Here is a 19,184-nt window from a genome sequence, read left to right on the forward strand (position 1 = left end):
ATGAGAAACTGAAACAGAAAATACAAACATTTACAATACCATCAAAAATATTAAATACTTAAGAGCTAAAACTGATGAAACGTGGAAAATCAGTGCACCCCAAATTATTGAACACTGTTGAAAAAAGTTAAGGAAAAACCTAAACAAATGGAGAGATATCACATTCATGGATCAGAACATTCAGTATTGTTAAGATGCCAGTTCTCCCCAAATGGAAATATATATACAATAAAATCTCATCAGGCTTTCTTTGTAGAAATCAACAACAGAATTAGAAAATTCACATGGAAATGTAAAGGATCTCAAATACCCAATGCAAATAAGGAAGGACACTACATAATGATCAAGGAATCAATCCAATAAGAAAATTTAAGAATCGTAAATATATATGCACCCAACATAGAAGCACCTCAATATATAAGGTAAATATTAATAGCCATAAAAAGGGAAATCAATAGTAACACAGTAATGGTGGGGGACTTGAATACTCCAGTTATACCAATGGATAGATCATCCAGACAGAAAATCAGTAAGGAAATACAAGCTGTAAATGATACATTAGACCAAATGAACTTTATATTTTTATATTTACAGGGCATTCCATCTGAAAGCAGCAGAATATACTTTCTTCAAGCACATATGGAACATTCTCCAGCACTGATCTTGGACCATAAATTAAGCCTCAGTAAATTAAGAAAACTGAAATCATATCAAGCATCTTTCCCGACCACAACATTCTATTTATTATAGGTAAAACAACAACAACAACTGTAAAACACACAAATACAATAGATTGTACTGTAGCAATTCAATCTCACCTCACCTCAAGAAACAAGAAAAATCTCAAACAATCTAACCTGGACTTCCCCGATGGTACAGTGGATGAGAACCTGCCTGCCAATGCAGGGGATGTGGGTTTGATCCCTAGTCTGGGAAGATTCCACATGCTATGGAGAAACTAAGCCTGTGCACCACAACTTCTGAGCCCACTTGCTTCAACTACTGAAGCCCATGCACCTAGAGCCTGTGCTCCACAACAAGAGAAACCACCACAATGAGAAGCCACCACATGAGAAGCCCGTGCACCATAAAGATGAGTAGCCCCCACTTGCCATAAATAGAGAAAGCCCACCTGCAGCAAGGAAGACCAAGTGTAACCAAAAATAAACAAACAAACAGGGACTTCCCTGGTGGTACACTGGATAAGAATCCACTTGCCAATGCAGGGGACACAGATTTGATCCCTGGTCCAGGAAGATTCCACATGCTGCAGAGCAACTAAGTCCATGCACCACAATTACTGAGCCCATACTCTAGAACCCACAAGCCACAATTATTGAGAAACATGCTGCAACTATTGAAGCCCATGTGCCTAAAGCCCATGTATCACAATGAAGAACAGTCCCTGCTTGCCACAAATAGAGAAAGCCCACACGCAGCAATGAAGGCACAATGCAACCAATAATAAATAAATAAAATTATTTTTTTAAAAACCCTAACCTTATACCTAAGACAACTAGAGAAAGAACAAACAAAACCCAAAGTTGGTAGAAGGAAAGAAGTCATAAAGATCAGAGCAGAAGTAAATGAATTAGAGATGAAGAAAGCAATAGAAAAGATCATTGACAGTAAAAGCTGGTTCTCTGAAAAGATAAAGTTGATAAGCCTTTAGCTAGACTCATCATAAAAAAGGGGGTGAGAGGAAAGCTCAAATCAATAAAATTAGAAATGAAAAAGAAGTTACAACTGATACCAAAGAATTACAAAGGATCATAAGGAACTACTATAAGAAATTATATGCCGATAAAATGGACTATCTGGAAGAAATGGAAAAATTCTTAGAAAGGTACAAACTTTCAAGGCTGAACCAGGAAGAAATAGAAAATATGAACAGACCAATAACAGGTACTGAAATTGAAATAAAAAAAAAAAGTCCAGGACCAGATGGTTTCACAGGCAAATTCTATCAAACATTTAGAAAAGAGTGAACATCTATCCTCCTGAAACTTCCAAAAACTGCAGAGGAAGGAAGCTCATTTCACTATTACCCTGAAACCAAAACTAGACAACATACCACCAAAAAAAAAAAACAAAATTACAGACCAGTATCACTGATGAACACAGATGCAAAAATCCTCAAAATACTAGCAAACTCAATCCAACAACACATTAAAAGGATCATACATCACAATCAAGTGAGATTTATCCCAGGGATGCAAACATATGCAAACCAATATGACACAACGCATTAACAAACTGAAGAATAAAAACATGATCATCTCAATATATGCAGAAAAAACTTCTGACAAAACTCAGCACCCATTTATGACAACAAAAGAAAACTTTCCAGAAAGTGGGCACAGAGGGAAATTATCTCAACATAATAAAAGGCCATATACAACAAACCAACAGTTAACATCATTCTCAAGAGAGAAAAACTTAGTTTTTCTAAGAACAGGAAAAAGAAAAGGATGTCCACTCTCACCACTTTAATTCACATAGTTTTCAAAGTTCTAGCCACAGCTTTCTGAGAAGAAAAATAAAAGGAAACCTAATTGAAAAAGAAGAAGTAAAACTATCATTGTTTGCAAATGACATGATACTACACAGAGATAATACTAAAGATGCTACCAGAAAACTACTAGAGCTCAATGAATGTTGTAAAGTTGCAGAATACAAAATTAACACACAGAAATTTCTTACATTCCTATACATTAACAACAAAAAAAATCAGAGAAATTAAGGAAATGATTCCATTTACTGTTGCATCAAAAAGAATAAAATACTGAAGAATAAACCTACCTAAGGAGGCAAAAGACCTGTACTCAGAAAACTATAAAATGCTGATGAAAGAAATCAAAGATGACACAAACAGATGGAGAGATATACTATGTTCTTGGATTGAAAGAATATAGTCAAAATGACTATACAATTCAAGGCAATCTACAGATTCAATGCAACACCTATCAAATTACCAATGGCATCCTTCACAGAATTACAACACAAAATTTTTACAATTTATATGGAAACATAAAAGACCCTGAATAGCCAAAGCAATCTTGAGAAAGAAAAACAGAGCTAGAGGAAATCAGGCTCCCTGACTTCAGACTGTACTACAAAGCTACCGTAATCCAAACAGTATGGAACTGGCACAAAAACAGAAATATAGATCCATGGGACAGGATAAAAGTCCAGAGATAAACATATATACCTATGGTCACCTAATCTATGACAAAGGAGGCAAAAATATACAAGGGAGAAAAGACAGTCTTTTCAATAAATGTAATAGGAAAACTGGACTGCTACATACAAAAGAATGAAATTAGGGGCCTCCCTGGTCCAGCAGTTAAGACTCTGTGCTCCCAATGCAGGGACCCAGGTTCAGTCCCTGGACAAGGAACTAGATCCCACATGCCACCACTATGACCTGGCATAGCCAAATAAATAAATTATAAATAAAAATAAACACATGAAAAAGACATGCTGAAATTTCAGGGTAAAGATCCATTTTCAAGGAAAGAAATGAAATTAGGACACTAATACCATTTGTTGTTGTTCAGTCGCTAAGCTGTGTCCAATTCTTTGTGACTCCATGGACTGCAGCACACCAGGCTTCCCTGTCCTTCACTAGCTCTGGAATTCTTCTCAAGTTCATGTCCACTAAGTCAGTGATGCTATCTAACCATCTTATCCTCTGCTGCCCTCTTCACTGTTTGCCTTCAATTTTCCCAGCATCAGGGTCTTTTCCAGTGAGTTGGGGCTTCGCATCAGGTGGCCAAAGCACTGGAACTTCAGTTTTACCATCAGTCCTTCCACTGAGTATTCAGGGTTGATATGCTTTAGGATTGACTGGTTTGATCTAACTAACACCCCACACAAAAATAAACTTGAAATGGAGTAAAGATCTAAATGTAAGGCCGGATGCTATAAAACTCTTAGAGGAAAACAAAGGCAGAACACTTTCTAACATAAATCACATAAGTATCTTTTTTGATTCAACTCCTAGAGTAATGAAAATAAAAACAAAAATAAACAAATTGGACCTAATTAAACTTAATAACTTTTGCACAGCAAAGGAAATCATAAAACCAAAAGATAGCTAAAGGTGTAGGTTCAAGCCCTGGTTAGGGAACTAAGATTCCACAAGCCACATGAGATAAAGTATTTGCAAACCAAGCAACCAAAAAGGGAGTAATTTACAAAACATATAGCTTATGCAAGCTCAATATCAAAAAAAGAAACAACCCAATCAAACAATGGGTGGAAGATCTAAATAGACATTTCTCCAAACACATACAGATGGCAAAAAGCACATGAAAATATGCTTAACATAACTTATTAGAGAAATGCAAATCAAAACTATAATGAGATAACATTTCATACCAATCATAATGGCCATCATCACCAAATCTACAAATAATAAATGCTGGAGAGGGTGTGGAGAAAAAGGAACCTTCCTACACTGTGCGTGGGAATGCACATTGGTACAACCATTATGCATTGAAGGTATGAAGGTTCCTTCAAATATGCTTCAATATGCATTGAAGGTATGAAGGTTCCATAATAGTATGAAGATTCCTTCAAAAAATACAGAACTATCACATGATCCAGCAATCCCACTCTTGGGCATATATCCAGAGAAAACTACAATTTGAAAAGATACATGCACCCCAGTGTTCACTGCAGCACTGTTTATAATAGCCAAGACATGGAAGCAACCTAAATGTCCACTGACAAAGGAGTGGATAAAGAAGATGTGATACACTTACATACAATGGAATATTACTCAGCCATAAAAAACAAAACAATGCCACTTGCAGCAACATTGATCAACCTAGAGATTATCATACTGAGTAAAGTAAGTCAGACCACAAAAAGATAAATATCATATCATACCATTTATATGTGGAATTTAGAAACAAAAAATATTCAAATGAACTTATTTACAAAACAGAAATAGAGTCACAGATGTAAAAAACAAACGTATATTTACTGCGGGGCGGGGGGAAGTGGAGTGGGTGGGGAGAAGGGATAAATTGGGAGACTGAGACTGATATATACACACGACTATATATAAAATAGATAACTAATTAAGGACCTTCAGTATAGCACAGGGAACTCTACTCAATACTTGCAATTACCTATAAGTGAAAAGAATCTGAAAAAAAGATACATGTAATATATAAATGATTTATTTTGCTATACATCTGAAACTAACACAACATAATAAATCCACTATACTCCGGTAAATTTTTTTTAGTAAATTTTAAAATGGTTTAAAAATTAAACAGCCAACATGATATTGAAAAAGAACAAAAGTAGAAGACTCAGAGTGCCTAATTTCAGATTAATAGTAATCAAAGCAATGTGGTTCTGGTGTAAAGAAAGATACATATATCAATGGAGCAGGATAGTCCAGAAATAGACCCACACATACACTGATTCTCAGCAAAGATACAAAGGCAATCTAGTGGAGAAAGGATAGTTTTTTAAACAAATAGTGGTGAAACAATTGGATACTGTAACCTTGGGCTATGAAAAGTTGTCTTTATATACAAATCAAAAACACAATCTATTAAAAAAAAAACTGATAGGGTGAACTTCATCAAAATCAAGTACTTATGCTCTTTCAAAGACACTGAGAGAATGAAGACAAGTCACAGGCAGCATCTTAAGAAGTTAACTATACACTTACTCTTAGCAATTCTAGTCTTAGGTATCTACCAAAGAGAAAAAGAAAGCAGAAGGCCACAGAATAACACAAATTTTGTAAAAGTTTCATTTGTATTAGCCAGAAAAGTGGAAACAAGTCTAATGTCCATCAACAGGACAATCAACAAACTGCAGTATATTCAAACAACGTAATAATCTGTTGATACATCCAGCAACATGCATGAATCTTAAAATAATCATGTTGAGTGAAAGATGAACAATGATTTTGAGACAGGAAGACAAGAATACCATTTTAGAAAAGAATCAAGAAAATGGCCTTGAGCAAGTGGCCTTGACAGGCTTGGTAGAACAAAAGTACCTGAAGGCTTGGGCCTCAGAGCTAATACCCGGAGACCCACAGGAATAAAAAATTATCTCTGTTCCAATGATGCATGTACATATAAATCTGCCACAAAGCAGAATCATTGAACTCCCAGTTCCCTGAAAGATATAAAAGCCTGACACTCATTCCTAAGTTGTTTTTATAGGAGGAAGACACCCTCCAGATGAAATCTGCTCACTGCAAGCATGTAGACACCAGAACATTTGAAATCAGAAGGTTAATGATACCTGAAACTTCACCTTGATGCCAACCAATCCAAGAATTGAGCACAAGCTAATCAAGCACACTGCGGCCCCCTCCCTCACAATCCCTTTAAAACCGGACTTCCCTGAAAATTCTCCAGAATCTGGCACTCTTTTCCACCTTTTCGCTTGTGCACAAGCTATCCTTTCACTAAAAAGCTTAAGAGTCTTGTGGGAGCAATATTCATATTTCTAAGATATTACTGTCCAAGAATCTGGAGAGGGCCCAATAACAATTTTAATAAGCACTGCCATCCTTCCTATATCTCTCTTTCCTCCCTACCTAGATGTCAGTTACTTATAAGGCCGTCATACATTAGGAATATCTTGCAGATGTTAATAAATATTAGATCTATTTTCTCATTTGGCCCTAAGAAACACTCTGTCTCATGATTCCCTGTATATTTCAGAAAGTTAAAGTCGATAGAGAAATCCAACACAAAAGTAAAAAGAGAAACTGAAGCTAAAGGACTTGTGGAGAAGTGTACAGAAGAACTTGGTGGCTTTACACTGAGTGGTTTGCCAAAGGAGGTGGTGTGCATTCAATCATGTCCAACTCTTTGTGACCCCACGCCTGTAGCCCTCCAGGCTCCTCTGTCCATGACATTTTCCAGGCAAAAATACTGGAGTGGGTTGCCATTTCCTCCTCTAGGGGATCTTCCCGACCCAGGGATAAAACTGGTATCTCTTGCATCTCCTGCATTAGCAGGTGGATTCTTTACCACTGAGCCACTTGGGAAGCCCACACTGGATGGTTTAAATAATACATAATAATTAGGACAGACAGTATAAAACTAGATTTTTTTTCTCTGCTTGTTAAAAGTGTAAACAACAGGAAGAAAATATTTTGTGCTATTTCAACTGTCAGTAGTAAATAAACATATAGAGAGAATAAAAATACAGAATTGAAATATACAATAATATAAGCTGGAGAACATAATAATTATAAAACAATTTTACCAATGCCATAGAATGAGGTAGAAAGTACAAACATTACATTTTGAGAAGTCAAAAGTGCATATTTTAATCTTTAAGGTAACCACTAAAAGAAATGCAAAAATCAGCTTTCTGATCCATATATTCCCTATGGAGAAAGAAGAGGGAGAACTACATGCTGACACTGATCAAAAACTAAAATTATCTGCTTAGATCTTTCGGTTCAGTCACTCAGTCATGTCCGACTCTTTGCGACCCCATGGACTGCAGCACACCAGGCCTTCCTCTCCATCACCAACTCCCAGAGCCTACTCAAACTCATGTCTATTGAGTTGGTGATGCCATCCAACCATCTCATCCTCTGTCGTCCCCTTCTCCTCTTGCCTTCAATGTTTCCCAACATCAAGGTCTTTTTCCAATGAGTCAGTTCTTCACATCAGGTGGCCAAAGTACTGGAGCTTAGCTTCAGCACCAGTCCTTCCAAAGAATATTCAGGACCGATTTCCTTTAGGCCCCTTGCAGTCCAAGGGACTGGTTGGATCTTCTTGCAGTCCAAGAGACTCTCAAGAGTCTTCTCCAACACCACAGTTCAAAAGCATCAATTCTTCGGCACTTAGCTTTCTTTACAGTCCAACTCTCACATTCATACATGACTACTGAAAAAACCACAGTTTTGACCATACTGACCTTTGTTGGCAAAGTAATGTCTCTGCTTTTTAATATGCTGTCTAGGTTGGTCATAGCTTTTCTTCCCAGGAGCAAGCGTCTTTTAATTCCATGGCTGCAGTCACCATCTACAGTGATTTTGGAGCCCAAGAAAATAAAGTCTGTCACTGTTTCCATTGTTTCCCCATCTATTTGCCATGAAGTGATGGGACCAGGTGCCATGATCTTCGTTTTTTGAATGCTGAGTTTTAAACCAACTTTTTCACTCTCCTCTTTCACTTTCATCAAGAGGCTCTTTAGTTGCTCTTCACCTTCTGCCATAAGGGTGGTGTCATCTGCACATCTGAGGTTATTGATATTTCTCCTGGCAATCTTGATTCCAGCTTCTGCTTCATCCAGTCCAGCATTTCACATGATGTACTCTGCATTGATTTTTAGAGGACTGAAAAGTTTATCAAACTATATCCTCAGAAGCTAACACATGTTGCCTAAGTACAGAAAAAGGAAAACTGCACTGCAGAACATAGAAATGTTGTCTTTTAGTTTCTGCATTTCCCAGCAATCTCTCAATAACAATCTTTCAAAGTATTACTGTGAAACATCTGTTAATTTCCTTGATCTCTTTGCCACATACACACAAAATCAATGTTTCCTTTCTCTCAACTACAAAATATGCAGCACTAAACCATTCTAAAACTGCAAAAGAGTGCATGCCAAAAAAAAAAAAAATGCGCCTCAAAATGTGAAATAACTGTTTTCGAGGAGCACTTCCACCTTCCCCAAGAAAGCACAAATTAACTAGTACAGAATAGAATGTATGACCAATTGGTGATAGACTTGTACAAAAAATCAGGCAACACTGAGGAGCAGCAATTCCTTGGGGAACTGCCCTTGAGGTTTTGCCAATTTCTGTCATTATTCTATAAAAAGTACCCTTCACGTACTTAAGAAACAAGCAAGCAACTAATTTCAATTGATCAAATTAGCATAGATACCCTTCCCCAGGGCTTCCCAGGTGGCCCAGCGGTAAAGAATCCAACCCCCAATGCAGGAGACGCAAGAAACACGTGGGTTTGATCCCTGGGTCAAGAAGATGCTCTAGAGTAGGCAATGGCAACCCGCTCCAGTATTCTTGCCTAGAAAATTCCACAGACAGAGGAGCCTGCTACAGTCCAGGCTACAGTCCATGGGATGGCAAAGAGTCAGACACTACTGAGCACACACACACCCTTCCACAAAACCAAGTTTTCACGCCCCCACCCTAATTCTGTCTGTTTCCCATGGCCGACTGGAACATGAGACTTCCTCTGTACACATTTAAAAGCTATATAACAAAACTCTGAAACCTGAAGTTAAAAGTTACATGGTCTATAATTCATTTAGGACAGATGAAATTCTTGACAGAAAATACATGACAATCCATTCAAATCACCCTTTACCAATGAATACTCAAGCATTTTTTCTTTGAATTGCCTAAAACCCTGGTAAATTCATAAGCCTTACATTTAAATAATTTGGCTTGTGATTATTTATAGATCAACCTCTCTAAGGAAAAAAATAGGTATCTTCCTTAAAAAAAAACAAAACCCACACAGATCTCTCTGCCTTCAACTTCCTCTATCAGTACCAGCTGATGGCTGCTTCTCACATCAGTAAGTTGATGAGTTAAAGCAACGGTCCCCAGCTTTTTTGGCACTAGCGACTGATTCTGTGGAAGACAATATTTCTACGGATGGGGGACGGGGGGTTGGGATGATGCAAGTGTATATATTTACTGTGCACTTTATGATTATTATGTCAGCTCCACCTCTTACCAGGTATTAGATCCAAGAGTCTGAGGACCCCTGAGCTAAAGAACTTCATATTTCTACATGTCCTATATCTGAGATGAAGGTCAAAATCAAATGCATATAGCAGTATGTCCAAAACCCCCCTCCCCACAGAGAGTTCACAATATACTATTGATGAGGAACGCTACCTAACAAAGCAAACCTAAAAATGTAAATGCCAAATCTTATTGACTGATGAATAACAGAAACAGACTTGGCCAAAGAATGATAGTGTCTTCTCTGGAGCTATGAACAACACCAACAGGTCCAGCACTGCTGGTCCCAAGCTGGCAGCCTAAATGAGGGCAGAACACCAACTGCCTGCAGCTTCATACCAGAAATTCTTAGTATCTCCTGCTGATTCTCTCTGATCCCTGAAATTTAACTTATCACATCCTTCCAATGCTGCTAGCATAAACTGAGGGGACATCTAGACCCTGCCTAAGGAGTACTGTCCCTTTAGGCAGCCTAAACACCTTGTATGCAACAGGTACATATAATGCTGTGCCAACAAAAAACATTTATAATGATATACTGTTTCTAAGTATCTGTAATGTCTTATACAACTAAATACTGATTTTCCCTACAAAAGATTTCTTTCTTTCAATTACAATAAACATCCAAGTTTAAAAAGAGGTTTTTTAAATTAGGAAATTAAATATTCAATGTTATAACATTGATATTTCAAGAAAAATAAAAGTAAAAAAATTATAATCAATAATTCAAATATCTATTGAGCATCTACAACTAATAATAAAGCAGACATTTTCTCAGCCCTAGACAAAACAGACAAAAATATCAGCCCTCATGGAGCTTGCATTCTAACACAGAGATATACAAACAAGACAAAGTGTATAGTATATCAGCATGTTAGATGGTGCTAAGAGTTATGGATAAAACAAAGCAGGGAAGGCAAGATGATATCTGGGGGACAGGACTGCCAACTGTAAGTGAAGTCGTCAAAAAAGGAATCCCTGAGAGATAGTGATGTGACACTTGAGTAAGCAGAGAGAAAACAAACCATGCAGCTAAAAAAAGCACGCATGGCAGAGGGAACAAGGAAGAACAAAATATACAAAGCCCCTGAGGTGAGAATGTTCAAGGAAAATGTTCAAAGAAAATCAAGAATGTCAGTGTGACTGGAATAGAATATGCAAGAGGTACAGTAGGTGAAGTCAGAAGGTAACACGGGGACAATCATGTAAGATCGTGGTTAAGAGTTTTGGATTTTTCCCTTTAAGAAAAAGAAAAAGCAAAGTCAGAGTGTTCTGTGCTATAATGTTGAGAGTTCATTGAAAAAGGCAAGGCTTGGAGTAGGGAAACCAAGAAAGAAACAGGAAAGAAATGAAAGTGACTTGGACCAGAGCGGAGATTAAAAGACGAAAGTTTGGGGAGGAAATCCAGGTATGGTTTTGGACATGTTAAAAAGTTCTAGATGCCTAATTAGACATCCAATAGAGATATCAAGTAGGATGCAGGATGTGAGTCTGGAATTAAGGGAAGAAGCCTGTGCCACAGATTTAAAAGTACTATGAATTAGACTGAGCATCAACAAGGAAGTTAGAATTTATAGGAAAAAAAAAGTCTAAGGGATGAGTCTGAGGAAAATGCAAAGAATCAGCAACAGGATCGAAAAATAACCAGTGGGGTTAGAGGAAAACCAGAAGAGAAGATATTCTGGAAATAGCAAAGAAAAAATTTCAAGTCAATGACAATAATAGGTAAAGGAAGATAACGATCACTGAACTAAGCAACATGGAAGTCACCTGTAACACTGACAAGGTGTTTTAAGACTATCATGTAAGAAAATGTTTAACTCAATACCTGTAAAGCTTTATGCTCCTTTTGAAGTTCTTTTATTTTATTCTTTTGCTGGCAAACCCTATTTACAGATTCATCCTCCATTTCACCAATTTTGGACTTCACACTCTCCATAATTTGTTCCAAGTCATTAGCTCGTTGTTCCTGATCTGCAGCTCGGCTTTGTTGTTGCTGAAGTTCATTTCTAGTAACAGACATACAATTCCTTCTCTTAGTAATAGAAACAAATCATATCAACCAACATATCCACCTAACAACATAATGACTTTGTAAAATTTTTTTGCATTCTTAAAATTTCTATAACACAAACCAACAGAGGAAACATAGGGTATCATTATATATCGAAGCTATTACCAAAAGATTTACCTACTAAAAATATTTTTTACTTAATATTTAATCAATGGAAAATTAAATTTCAAGATTCTTTTCAAGCAAGTTATTTTTAAAATGCATATCATTTGTTCACATACAATTCAAAACAGATTTTTTTTCCATTCTCTTACTTAAGCTGTTTATTAGTTTCTATGAGCTCCTGGATCATGTTCTGTTGACGTGATGTTTCCTCCATCATTGTTTTTAAATTCTCCCTCATCGTTTGTGATGACTGTTTGTCAAAAATGATGAGATCTATATTTTTTGAAATGTAATACACATAGTAAAAATGACGATAAGAAAAAAATTAAGATTGAAAAATTTTAACAAAAAAAGAAGCTTTTTATCTTAAGGAGCAAGAATGTAATTTGATTACCTTTCATATCTGTTCTTTTGACTAGAGATAAAGGCTTTAAGCCATGCATCATCAACAGCACACTCATGCTTTCCCATTCTGCTTCTTCCCGCTACAGTCACAAGGAGACAAAAAAGGATCAACGTTAAGATACAGGGTGAAGAAAGGCCCTCTTATAAATAATTTCCTTTGTTTTCAGAACAGACTTTTTCTCCAAGAGCTTTAATATGAATTTTTATAAACACATAATGATTAAAATTAAAACTGATTTGTTTCTAACAAAATTAGACTAAAAAGGATGCAAATAAGCATGGATAGTTACATTATATTTGGAATTACATAATTCCAGAGCACACATATAGGTCTTAATGAACGAATTAAAAGCCGTATAATTTCAGTGAAATAAACAGACCTTAAGTTTCTTATTTAACTGAACTTTTTATTTAAGGTTTTTTATTTAACTGTCATCTTAACAATGACCAGGGTCACAACAAAATCAAACATATCTGACTGGAAGAGTCAATAACTTAGGTAGTTCCTTGTATAATGGACAAGGTCTATCTATGAAAAGGAGTCTATCCATCTAGGTAACTAAAATACAGTAAGAACAGACACAGATATTTTTTAAATGACATTTAAATTCATGATATTAACATCAATAATAGGTTCTTAAGTACAATGATCAATCTTGAAATCAAGTGTGTGAGATACTCTGCATTCTTTTTAAAAGCCCTTAAGTATCTTATATAGTATAATATACGTATATTTGTAAAAAGGTGATTTGAGTAAAATTTCAATTTATTTAAATGCTTGAAAAGTGTCTGATATATTTTATTAGTGAATAGCATGTAAATATTATAATAATGCTAATATTAATAATTAGGAGAATTTTTCCCCTCCCTCTCTCCTAGAAAATTTTTTAAAGTTCAAATAAAAGTATTACTCTTCACATCCAATGGAAAAGGAAAGACAACCCACTCCAGTAATCTTGCCTCGAGAATTCCATGGACAGAGGAGCCTGGCAGGCTACTTTGCAGTCCATGGGGTTGCAAAGAGTCAGGCATGACTAAGCAACTACCACACTCACATCCAAATACCCCTCAGACATTAAAAAATCTACCAAAATAGGTAAGCAACAAGGATACACTGTATAGCCAGAGTATTATAACCATTATCTTGTAATAACTTTTAATGGAGTAAAATCTGTAAAACTACTGATTCACTATGTTACACACCTGAAGTTAATACCGAGTAAATCAACTATACCTCAATTATATCAATTTATCAAGACAAAACCAAATTGTTCTGATAACTCTTTGATAGGATTATGGCTCACAGCAGCAAACAAATCTTTCCTTTTGACTGCTGACTTTCTTCTGTTTCTTTATCCTTTCTGTAACTCTCCCCGCCCTGACAATTTTTTCCCCTTATTTTTGTCTTCTGGTCACAAAGATTAAAGAAACAGAACTAAAACTGTTGCTAGTATCTGTTTTGGGAGCCAAAAGCACTGTGTGGGTATATAAGTGGAAACCTACTATGACTCATTTAAAAAAAAAAAAGCTCTATAAAAAAAGTGACATTTTGAACGACCAAATTATACAAATACTGTTCCCTGATAACTTTTTAAAGATTTTTTTTTAATGTGGACCATTTTAAACTCTTTATTCAATTTGTTACAATATTGCTTCTGTTTTATGCATTGGTTTCTTGGCCAAGAGGCATGTAGGATCTTAGGTCCCCAATTAGGCATTGAACCCACACCCTATGCCCTGGGAGGCAGTCTCAACCATGGACTCCCATGGAAGTCCTGCTGCTGCTGCTGCTAAATCGCGTCAGTCGTGTCCGACTCTGTGCAAGCCCATAGACGGCAGCCCAACAGGATCCTCTGTCCCCGGGATTCTCCAGGCAATAACACTGGAGTGGGTTGCCATTTCCTTCTCCAATGCATGAAAGTGAAAAGTCAAACTCAAGTCGCTCAGTCGTGTCCAACTCTTAGCGACCCCATGGACTGTAGCCTACCAGGTTCTTCCGTCCATGAGCTTCTCCAGGCAAGAGTACTGGAGTGGATGGAAGTCCTGATAACTCTTTTAAGAGAAAGAAAAACATCAGCTCAGTTCAGTCACTCAGTCGTGTCCGACTCTTTGTGACCCCATGGACTGCAACAGGACAAGCATCCCTGTCCACTGCAACTTCCCAGAGTTTACCCAAACTTATGTCCATTGAGTCAGTGATGCCATCCAACCACCTCATCCTCTGTCGTCCTCTTCTCCTCCTGCCCTCAATCATTCCCAGCATCAGGGTCTTTTCCAGTGACTCAGTTCTTCACATCAGGTGGCCAAAGTATTGGAGTTTCAGTCTCAGCATCAGTCATTCCAATGAATATTCAGGACTGATTTCCTTTAGGATGGACTGGTTTAATCTACTCACAGTCCAAGGGACTCTTAAGAATCTTGTCCAACACCACAGTTCAAAAGCATCAATGCTTTGGCACTTAGCTTTCTTTATAGTCCAACTCTCACATCTATACATGACTACTGGAAAAACCATAGTGTTGAATAGATGGACCTTTGTTGACAAAGTAGTCTCTGCTCTTTAACATGCTGTCTAGGTTGGTCATAAGTTTTCTTCCAAGGAAAAAGTGTCTAAATTTCATGGCTCCAGTCACCATCTGCAGTGATTTTGGAGCCCCGAAAAAATAAAGCCTGCCACTGTTTTCCCATCTATTTGCCATAAAGTGATGGGACCAGATGCCATGGATCTTAGTTTTCTGAATGTTGAGATTTAAGCCAACTTTTTCACTCTCCTTTTCCACTTTCATTAAGAGGCTCTTTAGCTCCTCTTCGCTTTCTGCCATATGGGCAGTGTCATCTGCGTATTGAGGTTATTGATATTTCTCCCAGCAATCTTGATTCCAGTTTGTGCTTCATCCAGCCCAGCATTTCACATAATATACTCTGCATATAAGTTAAATAAGCAGAATGACAATATACAGCCTTGACATACTCCATTCCCTATCTGGAAACAGTCTGTTGTTCCATGTCCAGTTCTAACTGTTGCTTCCTGACCTGCATACAGATTTCTCAGGAGGCAGGTCAGGTGGTCTGGTATTTCCATTTCTTTCAGAACTTTCCACAGTTTGTAGTGATCCACACAGTCAAAGGCTTGGGCATAGTCAATAAAGTAAAAGTAGATGTTTTTCTGGAACTCTCTTGCCTTTTTGATGATCCAATGGATGTTGGCAATTTGATCTCTGCTTCCTCTGCCTTTTCTAAATCCAGCTTGAACATTTCAAAGTTGATGGTTCACGAACTGTTGGAAGCCTGGCTTGGAGAATTTTGAGCATTACCTTGCTAGCTAGCGTGTGAGATGAGTGCAATTGTGTGGTAATTTGAGCATTCTTTGGCATTGCCTTTCTTTGGGATTGGAATGAAAAATGACATTTTCCAGTCCTGTGGCCACTGCTGAGTTTTCCAAATTGCTGGCATATCGAGTGCAGCACTTTCACAGCATCATCTTGTAGGATTTGAAATAGCTCAACTGGAATTTCATCACCTCCACTAGCTTTGTTTGTAGTGATGCTTCCTAAGCTCTCCTTGACTTCACATTCCAGGATGTCTGGCTCTAGATGAGTGATCACACCATCATGCTTACCTGGGTAGTGAAGACCTTTTTTGTATTGTTCTTCTGTGGATTCTTGCCACCTCTTCTTAATATCTTCTGCTTCTGTTAAATCCATACTATTCTGCCCTTTACGGTGCCGATCTTTGTGTGAAATGTTCCCTTGGTATCGCTAATTTTTTGAAGTGATCTCTACTCTTTCCCATTCTATTGTTTTCCTCTATTTCTTTGCATTGTTCAGTTAAAAAGTCTTTCTTATCTCTCCTTGCTATTCTTTGGAACTCTGCATTCAAATGGGTGTATCTTTCCTTTTCTCCTTTGCCTTTCGCTTCTCTTCTTTTCATAGCCTTCACAGTAAGGCCTCCTCTGACAACCATTATGCCTTTTTTGCATTTCTTTTTCTTGGGGATGGTCTTGATCACCGACTCCTGTACAATGCCATCAACCTCTGTCCATAGTTCTTCAGGCAATCTATCAGACCTAATCCCTTGAGCCTACTTGTCACTTCTACTGTATAATCATAAGGGATATGATTTAGGTCATACCTGAATGGTCTAGTGGTTTTCCCTGCTCTCTTCAATTTAAGTCTAAATTTGGCAATAAGGAATTAACGATCTGAGCCACAGTCAGCTCCCGGTCTTGTTTTTTGCTGACTGTATAGAGCTTCACCATTTTTGGCTGCAAAGAATATAATCAATCTGATTTTGGTATTGACCATCTGATGATGTCCACTTGTAGAGTCTTCTCCTATGTTGTTGGAAGAGGGTGTTTGCTATGACTAGTGCGTTCTCTTGGCAAAACTGTTAGCCTTTCCCCTGCTTCATTCTGTATGCCAAGGCCAAACTTGCCTGTTACTCCAGGTATTTCTGGATTTCCTACTTTTGCATTCCAGTCCCCTATAATGAAAAGAACATCTTTTTTGGGTGTTAGTTCTAGAAGGTCTTGTAGGTCTTCATAGATAGAACCATTCAACTTCAGCTTCTTTAGCATTACTGATAGGGGCATAGACTTGGATTACTGTGATACTGAATGGTTTGCTTTGGAAACAGAGATCATTCTGTCGTTTTTGAGACTGCATCCAAGTACTGCATTTGGGGCTCTTTTGTTGACTATGATGACTACTCCATTTCTTCTAAGGGATTCTTGCTGACAGTAGTAGATATAATGGTCATCTGAGTTAAATTATGTTTGAAGAAAAACATAACTGTTTCCAAATTCCAGAATAGTTGAGAACGGCATTTTCCAAGTATAAACTGAAGACCAGTCTAATGAAACAGTCATCAAGTTAGTATTACATAAGTAGGAAAAATTGTATAATAAAGTCTACTTCTGGAGACTGATGTGTTGTGAGGTCTTAGAATACGGATGCCATTTAACAGTTTTAACCCCTCATGTCCCAAAATGATTTTACTAAAGTAGCCTCTTAAAGTAAGATTTTTCACATTTGTCGATGTGGCATTCTTTGACACATACTTTGATAAACACTGATTTCAAATATTTCAAGTTTACCTGTTTTTCAGTCATGAGTCTTATCTGATGATTTGCTGGACTCCTTGGCTTTAGGGACTGCTGTAGATACAATTTCTTTTGTAGAGTCAAAAGAAGTTGAGATTGACAATAAGAAATTGAATTGCCTAAATTCAAAAAAAGTGCAATAGGTATTAAAGAAAATTATATTTAAAAGAACCTACTACTCTTGGGCAATTTAAGCATTTCCATGCCAAAACTTCTGTGACTTCTAAGAAAACTAATTTTTAGAATTTTATAATGTTCTCCTCTAAAATGAAACATTATGGGATTTTACACACATAAACACAAAGAAAACTATTTGTTTTAACTAGGTAATGTGAAAAGCAAGTGATGCTAATAAACATTTTTTGGAAGCTGCTTTCCAAAAAACTGAAAGAATTGTCTGAATTCATTAGTTTAACAATTAATTCACTAGCCTAACTCAAAGGGTAAATTAAATGCCACATTCTTAGGTGGTCTTTATTTCTAAGTAGATTAAAGGCTAGCAACACAACATATTCTATTTGACTGGCACACACACAAGTTTATATTCAGTCTACCCTCGCATCACGTGCTCTTGTTGTCTAAGAGTTTGCCATCCTATAGGAAAAAATTTCCTTGAATTCTTATGGTATCTAACTCTTCCTTTGCAGAGGCACAATCATACACACATATTCATTAGCATCATGGAATCTCACAACATGAGAGAACCTTGGAAAGTGTTTAATCCAACAACTCTAGCTGTCCAGAGCTGGCAGGAACGTGCTGGGAGAATTTACTAATATATCATGCTATAACCATGTGAGACCCAGAGAAGTAAAATGATCCTCCCTGCTGCTAGTTCAGTTTTTCTTGCAAATCACCCTTCTGTCCTTCTGCTTCTACTTCAGATAGTGAAATCCTCCAATATTAGTTACCAATAATTCATTTTCAGCTAAATCTAGGAACATGTTGCAAATTCTCCAATTCTGCCATTTTTGCTGCTGACATCATAGAGTACTCTCTCCCCTTTAAACTCTGGTCTCTAATGCACTATGTTCATCTCTCTCACTTTTATTTAAGTAAAGATACTTTTTGAAAGTATCGGCCAACTTCAATGGCTACCACCTTTCAGCTAGTTTTTAAACTTTTCATTAGAGAAATTTTTAAAAATACATACAAGTAGAGAAAGAGTAAAATGAACCCATGTATATTCATTAACACAGATCAGTAATAACCAACATTCTTCCATATTTATTTCATTTCTCTTACCCACTTATATTTCAGTACTCACCTCCAATAAACACAGACTCATTTTAAACGTTACTTCAATACCAGTGTCACACCGAATTATATTAATTCTTTACTATCACTTAATATCTAGTCCATGTTCAATTTTCCCCCAAATGTCTTAAAAATATCTTGTTTTTTTTTCCAAATCAGAATTCAAACAAGATTCACATAGAGCACTTCTAAATGCATATATGGGGAATTAGAAAGCCACTGCATGTACCCAGAGAAAGGTGTAGGATTAAAAACACCTCAAGTTTATAGGTCAGGCTGATCCTCAGCACAAAGACAGCCACAATTTAAAACAAAGAAAAACAAAACCCAGCAAACCACGGCAAAGAAAGAGAATCTTATTTCCATAGATATTACTAGATTCAAATCTCCAGTTTTCAATAAAAAGTAAAGCATACAAAGAATCTGGAAAGCATGGCTCATTCAAAGGGTAAAAAAAAAAAATCAAAAGAAACTGTCCCTGAAAACAAAACAAAACCTGATGGCAGATCTACTACACA

The 19,184-nt window shown here is 36.9% G+C and overlaps 1 protein-coding gene across 8 annotated transcripts in view; it reads right to left on the reverse strand.

The window, feature by feature from the left end:
* The window catches only part of CEP70 (centrosomal protein 70), a 77,414-nt gene that overhangs the window by 47,265 nt on the left and 10,965 nt on the right, over positions 1 to 19,184 (reverse strand). For 7 of the 8 annotated variants that reach the window (XM_061167695.1, XM_061167696.1, XM_061167688.1 and 4 more), the window contains 4 exons: positions 17,404 to 17,528; positions 12,298 to 12,388; positions 12,053 to 12,176; positions 11,553 to 11,733 (listed from right to left, as the gene is read on the reverse strand). In XM_061167695.1, the coding sequence (XP_061023678.1) occupies positions 11,553 to 11,733; positions 12,053 to 12,176; positions 12,298 to 12,388; positions 17,404 to 17,418 (411 nt within the window). In that variant the 5' untranslated portion in view covers positions 17,419 to 17,528. The remainder of the gene's footprint in view (positions 1 to 11,552; positions 11,734 to 12,052; positions 12,177 to 12,297; positions 12,389 to 17,403; positions 17,529 to 19,184) is intronic. The other variant, XM_061167694.1, reaches the window with a different exon arrangement.

This window comes from Dama dama, chromosome 19 (genome assembly GCF_033118175.1).
Source record: "Dama dama isolate Ldn47 chromosome 19, ASM3311817v1, whole genome shotgun sequence".
Taxonomy (NCBI): domain Eukaryota; kingdom Metazoa; phylum Chordata; class Mammalia; order Artiodactyla; family Cervidae; genus Dama; species Dama dama.